The sequence below is a fragment of the Oryctolagus cuniculus genome, chromosome 13 (genome assembly GCF_964237555.1).
Source record: "Oryctolagus cuniculus chromosome 13, mOryCun1.1, whole genome shotgun sequence".
NCBI lineage: Eukaryota > Metazoa > Chordata > Mammalia > Lagomorpha > Leporidae > Oryctolagus > Oryctolagus cuniculus.
The window spans coordinates 71462353-71476223 of record NC_091444.1 but is presented as its reverse complement, the minus strand read 5'-3'; the positions used below and the strand labels follow the sequence as shown (position 1 = coordinate 71476223).

At 40.6% G+C, this 13871-nt stretch overlaps 1 protein-coding gene across 3 annotated transcripts in view; it reads right to left on the bottom strand.

Moving 5' to 3' along the window:
- The window catches only part of USP6NL (USP6 N-terminal like), a 190295-nt gene that overhangs the window by 130637 nt on the left and 45787 nt on the right, over positions 1–13871 (bottom strand). Inside the window, exon 1 of one of the 3 annotated variants that reach the window (XM_070055727.1) lies at positions 715–2450. The exons of 1 other annotated variant lie outside the window; for it this stretch is intronic. In XM_070055727.1, coding sequence (XP_069911828.1) covers positions 715–787 — 73 coding nt within the window. In that variant the 5' untranslated portion in view covers positions 788–2450. Of the gene's footprint in view, positions 1–714; positions 2451–13871 lie in introns of those variants that run through there. One more of the 3 variants, XM_051821560.2, reaches the window with a different exon arrangement.

The window sequence follows — 13871 nt, the reverse complement described above, 5'->3', positions numbered from 1 at the left end:
ATTATTTTAGAGATTTACTATTTGAAATGTTTAACAAGCAATACAAGTGTTCCTTCAAAAACGTATCTACATTACCTCATTTTGAGACCTGTGAATCAGATATACAATTAAAAATTTTTGAAAATGTACCTCGGTATGTCCCAGGAACATGTTTTATACACAGGACTAGTATTAATATAAACAACACTAAATATTTAATCATAAATAGAAGAAGGCAATTATAGACTAAAAAGCACAATAAACCTACCATTCATCGGCTAAATTCATATTTATAACTATAATCACTCACACAAATAACCATCTATTCTTTTTCCCTGCTATTGGAAGAATCCTAGCTTGTTCTGATTTTTGTCATGCATATTTATATTTTAATATTAAAAATTATAGAAATTATTCTTCTGTCACCAAAATACATCATGCCAGAAGATAGTTACAATGTAAAAAATACTGTTGCAGTAGCAATGTTAGAATATTCCCTTATTCTTTGTACCTTTAAATAAAATAAGCTCCTAATCGGTTGTTTAAAACCAGAAACAATGATGTATGCTAACAATTATGCCATTACCTGGTCCTTATCAAATACAGAAATATATCAGAAGAGCAAAAGCACATATAAAAACTCAAAACTCCTTCATAGCTGTTCTCTAGGTTAGCATTTATCAGCATTTATCAAAATCTGAGTGCCGTAAAGTGTTCATTATATGAGATTCCTACCTTTCTTCACTGTGGCTGTTTTTTGCCTTGACGGTGTCACCAGCTCTTTTACAATCTGTAAGACTTGAATCATTGCTAGTTAACAAGCCAAAGCCTCCAGCTGCTTCCTACAGAAATCCAACAGGTTTCATCATCAAGAGCTCATTGCATTTCTGCTTTCAGAAAGCTCAAGCAGGAACACAGTTCAACTTCAGAGAAATAAATGCTTTGCCTAGCTATCCATGAATGCTCTGAAGCAGTGCATAAGAAACAACGAAAGGATCGCTGTATCTTCTTACAACGATGGATGCAAAATGATTTCAGCACATGTGAAAACCCATCTGTAAAGTCCAAAACATATTACCCTGCAAAGCATTAACTGGTTAGCAACAAAACAAAACAAACTGCAGGTAATCTTCCATAAATCAGTAAGCAGAATGAAAATATAGTCTCACAAAAAGTCATGCAGGAAAAATAAAGTGCTATACCATAAATTCTCATATAGTGGATCACAGATGCTACATGAAGTTTTTAAGTAGCCAACTGAAATACCCGGCACTGTTTAAAGTCTTAATACTATTTTGCAATTTCTCAAAAATATCATATTTGAAATGGAAAAAATGTGGATAAAAATAAAAATCTATCTTGCTAACTCTAAGCTCCCAGATTTGCATAAAAGATATGGTTCCTAAAACCATTTTATAAATTCCTTGTCATCTTCCTCCTACTCCTCCGCCTTCCCCACACACACAAACACACTCACATACCTCTGACATCCTTGTACATGAATACAAGTTTAAGTTCACATGTACATATATTCCCTAAAGAGTTTGTAAATTCACTGCTCTCAACACCAGAGGCATGGACCAGAAAATTTCAGAAAAGTACAACCACTACTCTGTCAGATAAATTTTAACAGCCATGTTGCAACAAATGCTCAATTAATAGTTAATGTTTTTGTTATATGTTCTATTTATCACATGGAGATCCTTCTCGAAGTCAATCTATAGATTTAATTAAAAATGAAAAGTGACATTGGGCTCACTGTGGTGTACTGTTCCATTTATTAATAGGATTCTTCACCAGCTATTTTATCCTCTAATAGACTGCCTACTGTCCTCTCCTATTTTTCTTTCCTTCTCATTTATTGATATTTCTAATATACCATAAAATAATCGATCCCACCCAAAGCAAGTCAAAAGCAATTCCTTTGCCTTCAGATAGTGAAGGCTTATATGTTATTTTCCCATTTTTCAGTTGGACAGCTAGGTTGCAAATCAAGATTAAACTCAGAATCCAAAACTCACAAGTCCTCCTTTCTTTGCCATCAAACCTCCTCTGTAAAAATGTAGTTTTAAAATTCAGGGTGAAGTTTTCAGCTCTACAAGGAAGAGGTGTCACACCATGTACATATATATCCATCCATAATGTATTCTACATATGGGTGCTAACTTAAGAGATCAGTGCTACAAACCCATGACACTAAGAAAATACTTGGCAAATAGAGAACAAAACAGGACAAATATCTGAAATATCTATTCTCTCTAATGAGCATGCCTGTACTTGAAATTAAAGTAAGAATTCAGATGGACCAAAGGCCAAGCTTGCAACTTCAAATCAAAATTGTGGTCCTTAATGAATTCTTTAAAACCAGATAAACATGTAAACTGAACTCAATTCAAATTTCCCTAATTCCTTCTATTCTTCCCATTTTCTGGGGCAGTTCTGAACATCCCATAGGTGTTAAACATCTTTCCTCCTGAGAAAGATTTCTGAGAGCTGACTTTCTGTTAGCTTTGCTCTTTCCCAGTACTGTTCTATTTCGGGGGAGGGGGGGGGGAGTAGGGGACATGGAATATGTCGGACATGATGCTTTCAATCAACTCTATGCTGCATATCTGCTCAGTGAAGAGAAATATCTGAATTTCTGGATTCATGTTTCCAAAAATGTCAATTATAGCATCCTTTCAGTAGTGTTAGCATTGGCTTTGAAAATGAAAATCACACAGCAACCAATTGAACTTTCTAGTTCACTCTGTCAATCCTTAGTTTTCCACTAAGAAGCTGACAGCCTTTTCTTGTTTCTCTCATTTTCTCATTTTTTTAAAAAGCACACAATGCATCTGATACATATAAGTGAGCTGTACACTTTAAAAAGCCAAGATCACGAACAACAAGGACAAAATGAGAAGTGTTAAGATTAGAGAAGAGGAGCCAGCGCTGTGGCATAGCAGGTAAACCCATCACCCCCAGTGCCGGCATCCCATATGGGCACTGGTTGAAGTCCTGGCTGCTCCACTTCCGATCCCAGCTCTCTGCTATGGCCTGGGAAAGCAGTGGAAAATGGCCCAAGTCCTTGGGTCCCTGCACACACATGGGAAGATCCAGAGGAAGCTCCTGGCTCCTGGCTTCGGATCGACGAAGCTCCGGATAGGCGCAGCTCCAGCCATTGCAGCCAATTGGGGAGTGAACCAGCAGATGGAAGACATTCTCTCTCTCTCTCTCTCTCTCTCTTTCTGCCTCTCCTTCTCTCTTAGTGTAACTCTGACTTTCAAATAAGTAAATAAATCTTAAAAAAAAAAATTAGAGAAGAATAAGAATCAGGACAGTTAAATGCAAGACATGATTCCAGACCATATGAAGGGAAATTTGTGACAGTTTGGGACAATTGGTGATACATGAAAATGAGTACAGTCCGTGGGCTATCAGTGTTAATTTTCTGTGACCATTGCATTATAAAGATTAAATAGAACATAATGGACTTTAGGATATACACCCTGATTAATTTAAGGGAATACTTCCACTTGTTCAGTGTTGAAAAAAAAAAAAAAGAATGCTAACATACAGTGAGAAAGTATGGTAAAATGTTAACATTTAGGAAACCTGGATAAGAGTATATGAGGATTATCTATGCTGTTCTTGCAGCATTTTCCAAAATCTGAAATTATCACAAATTAGAAAGTTAAATTCTAACTATATAGCCGGGAGATCTTCAAAAAGTTCATGGGAAATGTATATTAATGAAAAAACTATGCACTGATTTCAAAGTTTTTTGCACCAAAAAAAGCATATCTTTTAATTTCATTTTTCCAAAACTTGTTAAGTACCCTCATATTACACCCCATGTCCCATAGTCACTGTGACCATAAACAAGTTAGTGAGTCCCACTCTCAGTGGAGAAAATCCTCCCTCTTTGATGTTACTCAGAAGTATCCCAGCCACTGTGACATCTTTACCTTTCCACCACTTCCAGTAAGTTCCCCATAAATGATGGTAGTTTTTATTTTGAATTTCAATGGTCTGTATGTCAACTGGAAAGGAATTATATTTTTATGATAAAAGGCTTTCAGTACAAAACATAGTATATTTATTTCCCCATTTTTGGTCTCTTTTATTAATATCTCTAAAGTTTTATTATTTTTCCTTATAATTTCAAATATATTTCATTAAATTTATTTCTACTCATTTGATTTTTCTTGACACATTGAAAATAAGAGTCTCTCTTGAAAAGGTTTCTTCGCTGCTGATATGTAAATATACAAATGACTTTTCTGTATGTTAGCTTCATTCAGAAAGTACACTGTTAAAATCTTATTTTTAAATATTTGTTTATTTATTTAAAAGGCAAAGTTACAAAGACAGAGGGAGAGACAGAGACACAGAAAAAGAGATCTTCTATCCACGAGTTCACTCCCCAAATGGCCCAAAACAGCCAGGGCTGGGCCAAGCCTAAGCTAGGAGTTTCATTTGGGTCTTCCGCATATGGGTGCCAATTTCAGTACTGGATGCTCCACTTGTGATCCAGCTCTCTGCTATGGACTGGGAAAGCAGTAGTAGATGGCCCAAGTCCTTGGGTCCCTGCACCTGTGTGGGAGACCCAGAAGAAGCTCCTGGCCTTGCCTTGGATTGGCACAGCTCTGGCCATTGCAGCCAATTGGGGAGTGAACCAGGGGATGGAAGACCTCTCTCTCTGTCTCTCCTTCTCTCTTTGTGTAACTCTTTCAAGTAAATAAATAAATCTTAAAAAAAAAAAAAAATGGGGGCCGGCGCCATGGCTCAATAGGCTAATCCTCCGCCTTGCGGCGCCGGCACACCGGGTTCTAGTCCGGGTCAGGGCGCTGGATTCTGTCCCGGTTGCCCCTCTTCCAGGCCAGCTCTCTGCTGTGGCCAGGGAGTGCAGTGGAGGATGGCCCAAGTACTTGTGCCCTGCACCCCATGGGAGACCAGGATAAGTACCTGGCTCCTGCCATTGGATCAGTGCGGTGCGCCGGCCACGGTGGCCATTGGAGGGTGAACCAACGGCAAAGGAAGACCTTTCTCTGTCTGTCTCTCTCACTGTCCACTCTGCCTGTCAAAAAAAAAAAATGGGGCTGGCATTGTGGCATCGTGGGTGAAGCCACCCACTGCCTGCAATGCCAGCATCCCATATGGGCACCGATTCGAGTCCCAGCTGCTCCACTTCCGATCCAGCTCTCTGCTATGGCCTGGGAAAGCAGTAGAAGATGGCCCAAGTGCTTGGGCCCCTGCCCCCATGTGAGACCAGGAAGAAGCTCCTGGCTCCTGGCTTCCAATCTGCTTAGCTCCAACCATTACAGCCATCTGGGGAATGAAACGGCGAATGGAAGACCCCTCTCTCTCCCTCCCTCTTTCCATTCCTCCCTCCTCCCTCTCCCTCTCTCTCTCCCCTTCTCTCTGTGTAACTCCGACTTTCAAATAAATAAATATATCTTAAAAAAAAAAAAAGAAAATCTGTATCTCTTCTGCAATTCTATCTTTCAAATAAATAAATAAATCTTTTTATAAAAAAAAAGTTGAGAAAATTCCCTTCTTTCAATTTAGAAGAATAGTGGTAGAGTGTTACTTTTAAATATCAATATTTGGGGCCGATGCTGTGGCGCAGCGGGTTGATGCGCTGGCGTGAAGCGCCAGCATCCCATATGGGTGCCAGTTTGAGACCCGGCTGCTCCACTTCAGATCCAGCTCTCTGCTATGGGCTGGGAAAGCAATAGAAGATGGCCCAAGTGCTTGGGCCCTGCACCCGCGTGGGAGACCCAGAAGAAGCTCCTGGCTCCTGGCTTCGGATTGGCACAGCTCCGGTCATTGTGGCCAAGTGCGAGTGAACCAGCGGATGGAAGACCTCTGACTTTCAAATATATAAATAAATCTTTATAAAATAAATACATAAATATCAATATTTAACAAAATATTATGCTTTTTAACTGCAGAACTGAAAGATATAATGAAAATATTTACTTGTAACCTAAAAATATGAGGGATTAGGTTAGCTTATTTTTTTAAACTACTTCCTGAGTACATGTGGTGATGATAGCTCTCATAAGACAATTTTTAGAGAGTTGCTGCAAGCTGGCCATTAAGCCACTGACTGGCAGCTTAACACTGCCCGTCATGGGTGGTTTTATATCCCACAAAAATGAGTAAATTCTGCATATCAGGGTCTTCCCTCCTCCTTTCTCGCTGGGACAAAAAAGCCAGCTGCTCAAAGTTTATTACCACAACACCACACCGGGGGTGAGGGGCGTGGCAAGTTTAAGATCACATAAGTGTCACACCATGGCTTACTTGGCTAATCCTCCACCTGTGGCGCCGGCACCCGGGGTTCTAGTTCTCGATTGGGGAACCGGATTCTGTCCTGGTTGCTCCTCTTCCAGTCCAACTCTCTGCTGTGGCCAGGGAGGGCAGTGGAAGATGGCCCAAGTGCTTGGGCCCTGCACCCGCATGGGAGACCAGGAGGAAGCACTTGGCTCCTGGCTTCGGATAGGCACAGCATGCCGGCCATAGAGGCCATTTGGGGGGTGAACCAACAGAAAAGGAAGACCTTTCTCTATCTCTCTCACTGTCTAACTCTGCCTATCAATAAATAAATAAATAAATAAGATCACATAAGTAATGTTTACTGCACTCAACAAGCAGCCATTTGAGTTCTTACTATACGAAAGGTAGGCGATGAGAATTAGAGACTCAAGGAGCTCCTAAGCAAGAAGAATGTGATACGTAGCACAGTAGCTGTGAATCCAGTTTTGAGGTCACAGCACAGTTTTCAAAAGACAATCAGGGAAACTGTAGCACAGAGAGTACTGGAAGAGGACCATACGGAAAACTCTTTCAAACCACAAATTGCTATCACTCCCCTGTTTGAAACCTTAATGGCTTCCTATCTGCAAACTCCTAAACACAGAATTTGGTCTCCATCTATCGCCGCAGACACACCTCTTGGAGTTCCTGCCAGGACAGCTTCGCTCCAGGCCCTGAGGGTGCCACTGCCTTTGTGCATGCCATGTCCTCTACCTACAGGGACTTTCCCATTTCCTCTACTCAGATCATCAAGCTCTAGTTTTTGTCCTCTCCTTAGAGAAGCCCTCCTAATTTCCTCATGACATTAATTAGCTATTCCTCCTCTCCTGATACCTACAACCCCTGGATATATGAGTCTAGTACATTTTTCCCAAACAATTTTAACTTCTTACAAGTCACTTTCTATGCACGTTCCATGTATCTGAGGTGTTATGCCTCTGCTTGCAACACCAGCATCCCATATCAGAGTGCCAGTTCGAGTCCTGACACTTCCAATCCAGCTTCTTGCTACTGAGGCTGGGAAAGCAGCCAAAGATGGAGCAAGTACTTGGGCCTTGGGCCTTTGCCATCCTACGTGGGAGGTCATTTAGGGGAGTGAACCAGTGAATCAAAGATCGATCTCTCTCTCTCTCTCTCTCTCCTTCCCCTCCTTCCTTTCCCCATCCCTCATGTGCTCCCACCATGATGCCATCCAACATTAGGCCCTCAACAAGTCTCTGTTGAATCAATAGGTAGCCTGATCACGAACTGCCAGCACCCCAAAACCGTGAGCTAAATAAACATCTTTTTACAAAGCCAGCCTGCCTTAGATACTTCATTTTGGTAATACAAAACTGGTAACATACTCACACCCAAAATCACTAACTTTTGACTAATTTGAAAAACTGCTGACCTGCTTTTCCTCCTCATCACTTGCAAATCCAGTATTCCCAGATGGAGATATGAAGAAGAACGTGAGAGAACAAGGAGACAACAAGGAGGGACAAATGCCATCACTATAAATGTAATCACTACCTATTCTAAACTATTTGTACTTTCCAACTTCATTTTCCTTTTCTAAATGAAAATACAAAGCTGGGGCTGAGCGTTTAGCCTAGTAGCTAAGACACCATTAAGATGCTAACAACCCACACTGGAATACCTGGGTTTAGTTCTAGCTCCAACTCCTGATTCCAGCTTCCTACTCCTCTGGGAGGCAGTGATGTCAACTCAAGTAACTGAGCTCTTGCTGCCTACACAGGGGATTTGCATTGAGTTCCAGCTCCAGGCTTTAGTCTCAGTCTCTCTCAGTCTCTCTCAGTCTCTCTCTCTCTCTCTCTCTCTCTCTCTCTCTCTCTCTCCTTCCCTCCCTCCCTTCTCCCCCTCTATTTTTCTCTCCCCACCTTCCTCTCAAATAAATTAATTAACATTTTAAAAAAGAAGAGACAATACAAGGTGAAACTCAACTTCTTTCAGATAAAAAGAGATCAACAGCAGGAAATAACCTACAGCAGAAGGTGTAAAGAAAAACAGCTAGGCAAAGGAAAGAAATCTCTCTGAACTCCCTTCACCAAAAGAAAAAAAAAAAAAAAAAAACACCAGAGAGAAGGAAAGAATCAGATTCATCTCATCTGTATTCTTTCTCGCATTCATTTAATAAACCATGAGAAAATGCACTGGAGAATTTTGTTTGGAGCATTTTGTTTGGATTTAAGTAAAAGAGACTCATTGTAATCCTAAATTATAAAGAGAATATCTTTCTGAAGCAAAAGTACATTATTATTCATAGAAAATAATGTAAACAATTCACACCAATTTTCTAGAATCTTAAAGAACCAGAAGGTAATTATTAGCTCCCTATTTTCTTTTCGTCAGTACATATCTTTAAGAGTTGATCTTATTTTAAAAACAATACATGTTCACTAAAGAAAAGTAAGAATTCAAACGTAGACCAAAGAAAAATAAAAATCTAGGCTCACCATACAGAGATAGCACTAACAATCTTTTTTACTTCTTCAAGTACTTTTCTGGTATGGATTTTACAAAAATTAGGTAAAATTATTCATATTCTTGAAAAACTAATGTAAGTTAACACCTTCAGATATTTATTTCATCAACATTTTTTATGTAATAAACACAGACTGTGCTCTATGTATACAAATTATTTTGACCATATGAATAACAACCTAGCATCTTCTCATTTTTGGCAATGATTCAGATTTTTTTAACCCACTTCAGAAGATTTTCTTGGCTTTCCTGGAAATACATTTTAGAATTACTGTCATTTTTTCAGAACATGTAGATAAATGAGGAGGGGAAATTGTGAAAGACTACATTTCTAAAGATAAAAATAATCTAAATATTAAAGATTTCAATTGGCCTCCAAAGAGAAAAATACCACTGAATATTAAATTACAAACCTGTTTGTAACAGGTCTCTACTTTGGGTTGATAAATCAGTTAATATACTTCATTTCTTTGTCACTCTACTTAAATTCTAAAAGTAGGATTTAATCACTTTGTTCTAAAATTTCAAATTCAACAATATAAAATATAACAATTATAAAAAAGAAAATTTGTTAGCTTTTTTTATCTTTTCTATACTTAAAAGCCTATAATAATCTCTAAATAGCATTCAGATTTTTTTACAGCCAATCTTAATAATCGATGTAAAAATTAACACTGTCAAAAGCTAATCAATGGGTCTGTGGCACATTAGGTTAATCCTCTGCCTGCAGTGCTGGCTTCCCGTATGGGCTCCAGTTAGAGTCCTGGTTGCTCCTCTTCCGACCCAGGTCTCTGCTATGGCCTGGGAAAGCAGTAGAAGATGGCCCAAATGCTTGGGCCCCTGCACCCATGTGGAAGACCCAGAGGAAGCTCCTGGCTCCTGGCTCTGGATCGGCCCAGCCCCAGCCATTGGGGCCATTTGGGGAGTGAACCAGTGGATGGAAGACCTCTCTCTTTGTCTCTCCTTCTCACTATCTGTAACTCTACCTCTCAAATAAATAAATAAAATCTTTAAAAAATAAAAAAAAAGCTAATCAACTATCTTCATGGGATTTTTAATAGAAAAAAAATTAAAACAAAAGAAAATAACCTGAAAATATTGGATCTAGAAAGAGCCATAGATTACGTGTTTGTGGATGACAATACTTCTTTTGTCACATAAACTGAGTAGATTATATGATAGTCATTGCCCATGAATAAAAGTACCTGTACTGATTTAATTAACAGTTCTTTTAAAGTCGGTCTTTAAAAATATTTTACCAAAGGGCAGTTTTTTTGCTTGTTAAAGGGAGAAAAGAAATTCAGTGGAAACTGTCATAAATATATGCAAAGTAAGACCCACAAACATGAGAAATAAAAATATATTCTACGGAGTTGGCCTTTGACCTAGCAGTTAAGACATCAATTAAAATGCCCATGTCACAAATCAGAGTACCTGGGTTCAATACTGGGCTCCAGCTCCTGATCCAGCTTCCTGCTGCTGTGGCCCCAGGAGGCAACAGTGATAGCTAAAGTAATTGGGTTCCTGACACCACATGGGAGACTTGCATTGAGTTCCTAGTTGATGCAGGCATTTGGGGAGTGAACCAGCAGATAAGACCTCTGTCTTTCTATCTCTTTCAGCCACTTAAAGAAACAAAAATCATACACAAACCTATACATAGATATGTATACACATACATACACATATACATATAGATATGTATATATCTGCATGTATGTATGTGTGTGTGTGTGTGTGTGTGTGTGTATACCTCCAACTTATCTTAACATTGAGAAATTTCCAAGGCACTGACTGTACACCCTAAATGCAATTTGAAGGCAATAAAATCTTGCTAATTTATACGAGACGTAAGCACCTACTATATGAAGCGCCATGTCAACTGCTACATTACGGTGGTGATCCTTCCATCTGACTGTGAGAAATGAGCATTAAACGCATAATTACAAAACCAATTACTGAATTACAACTGAGATGACTCCTGAAAGTACAGGATGACGGGAGAGCGTGCCCTTAAATGGAAAAACAGTGTGCATTAAATTAGGTCATAGAGAATATACTATAACTGAACATATTCTAACTTCCTAATTACTACACTTTGAATTTTTAAAGGAAATGCCTCCTTTGTGTAGAACTGACTTCTCTTTTAACTTTCCAAAGCCACATGCAGATGAACACACAAATAAAGAAGGAAAACGGACTTCCTAGTCATAATAAGGAAATTTAAGTATGATGTCATTTTCAAAATCAAAAGCTCAGAGGAAACACAGCATTCAGACAATCTGGACCTGCTCTGAATTCCAACAAAGCTATCAAATGACATTTTTTAGTTTTTAAAACTTGACTACCATAAAAAACACATATTAAAAAGCATTTATGGGCCAGTGCCGCGGCTCACCAGGCTAATCCTCTGCCTGCGGCGCTGGCACCCTGAGTTCTAGTCCCAGTTGGAGCGCCAGATTCTGTCCCGGTTGCTCCTCTTCCAGTCCAGCTCTCTGCTGTGGCCCAGGAAGGCAGTGGAGGATGGCCCAAGTGCTTGGGCCCTGTACCCACACGGGAGACCAGGAGGAAGCACCTGGCTCCTGGCTTCCGATCGGCAGCGTGCCAGCCGTACCTGCCATTTGGGGGGTGAACCAACAGAAGGAAGACCTTTCTCTCTCTCTCTCTCTCTCTCTAACTCTGCCTTTCAAAAAAAAAAAAAAGCATTTAGGTCTATGTTTATGGCCTTGGAATAAATCATAATTTGATATAACATCACATTTAAGATCAAACATCCATCTATACACATACACAAAAAAAATATATATAAAAGGTACTTGCACAGACTTCACTAAAGTGCCTGAAAATATAAACACAAAAGTTCTCTAACATTATTCAAAGAGATGGTTGCAGAGTTTCTCCAATATGAAATTCGTAATCATCCTAAAGCATTAATTTCAAAAGGAAAGGAAGACCAGCAACACATCCGTGACAGAACATATCACTCATCTTTGGTACTTACTATGCTCCGCTCTCCCACCCTTTGTGAAACCTGCTTCCACCTCTGCCTTTTCTGGGTATTATGAATTCTCTCTCCTCCAACCATTACACAATGACCCAGATCCCAAAGGAAACACAAAATTCCAACAAATACAGAAGAGCTATATTGCTTCCTAATACATTCTTGGAGATATAAAAGCAGTATCCAAAGTTTAAAATCAAAATTTCCATTAATTATTTTGGTAGAAAAGACAATTTAAGAACTATATCATGCAGGGGCCGGCGCTGTGGCACAGCGGGTTAAAGCCCTGTCCTGAAGCGCCGGCATCCCATGTTGGTGCTGGTTCGAGACCCGGCTGCTCCTCTTCCAATCCAGCTCTCTGCTATGGCCTGGGAAAGCAGTAGAAGATGGGCCCCTGAACCCACGTGGGGGACCCGGAGGAAGCTCCTGGCTTCTTGCTTCGGATCGGCACAGCTCTGGCTGTTGCGGCCATCTAGGGAGTGGACCAGCAGATGGAAGACCTCTCTCTCTCTCTCTCTCTGCCTCTCCTCTCTCTGTGTAACTCTGCCTTTCAAATAAATAAATAAATAATCTTAAAAAAAAGAACTATATCATGCAAAAAAATGTAAATAGTGACACATAAAAAAAGTTACCTTGCCTAACAAGGAGATATCACCTAACTAGGATGGATATTAAAAAAAAATAATCAGCAGAACAGAAAGTATTGACAAGGATACAGAGAAAGTAAAACTCTTACACAACATAAATTGGTGCGGCACTGTGCAATACAGTAAGGTAGTTCAAAAAATGAAAAACAGAAGAAGTAAAAGTAGGTATATCTTTGCATAACCATGATTATGGCAGCAACATTTGCATATACTTGCATATTCATGATTATGATAGTCATATTTGCATATACTTGCATATCCATGTTTATGGCAGCAATATTCACAACAGCCAAAAGGTGGAAGTGACCATGTACTCATCGACAGATAAACAAATTGTGGTATATACATGCAATAGTGTAGAGGAAATAAGGTCCCAGAGACAAAGGAAGGAAAGTGGATCCCCGCCCCTAAACATAAACCTTGAAAAGTGGCTGCTAGTGAAGCAGCTCTCCCTGTTATCTTGTCTACAGAGGGAAGATGTCCTAAGTTCTGCTCTCTGTAACTCCAGTCATAAATCTGTCCTATACATCTTCCCAGGTGTCTCTTTTATAAACATACCAGACCCATCATTAAGACCATTGAAAGTCTGGTCTTAAGTCACATAGGCTAATTCCCCCTAAGCAGTCCTGAGTCACACAAGATGCAATTTAAACCCACCAATGCTGTAACAGCTAAGGCATGATGCTGATGAACCTATAAATATTGTAAGAAACCTGGGGATGTGGCTCAGTTCTCAGGAAATGATTCTAGATGCGTCCCCTGGTGTAACTGCTCTGGATCCTCTCCTGTCTCTGGTGCCTGTTTGAGCAAAGGGAATCTTCCCACCCCTGACTTCTGTAACAGTTAGGTGCAGGGGCTGGGACACAAGTGCTGGGAGACTCCCTGCTGTGTAGAAACAAACAAGGCTGGCCCTATGAGCCTCCACCTGCAGGACTCAGCTGGGTCCAGGGAACAGCCCCAAGGAGAACTGGAAGGTGCCTCCAGACGCTCCAGGATCCTAACTCCCTGAGCCACAGCCCGCTCCCCACAAACTGACTCCCCACGGTTGATTGAACAGGACAAGTGGAAAGATCCTCCTGGACTTCAGGACGCGGTAGGAGGCCCGCCTTTGTGTGGAAGCGGGTGACTGATCATCCCCACCCCCACCCCCGGCAACCCTTGCGATTGCTCCTGTTGGGTCCTCACAAGGAGGCACCCACCTGGTCCTTGAAACGGCAATCCCTGTGACTGCTCCCGCTGGTCCTCACAGGGAGATACCTGTCTGGTGTCTGTAACAGAAGTGGGGGGGGGGGGGCCTGCCTCTGCGGAGTCTGATTGAGCCCTAATCTGCAGCTCCATGTTCCCCACAAGGAGAGCAGCGAGGTGGGCGAAGCGATCACAGTCCGGATGTTTTGTGACACCGATCAGGGGTGGCACATTATGGGAGAATCCCATTCTAAACAACTGTCCTA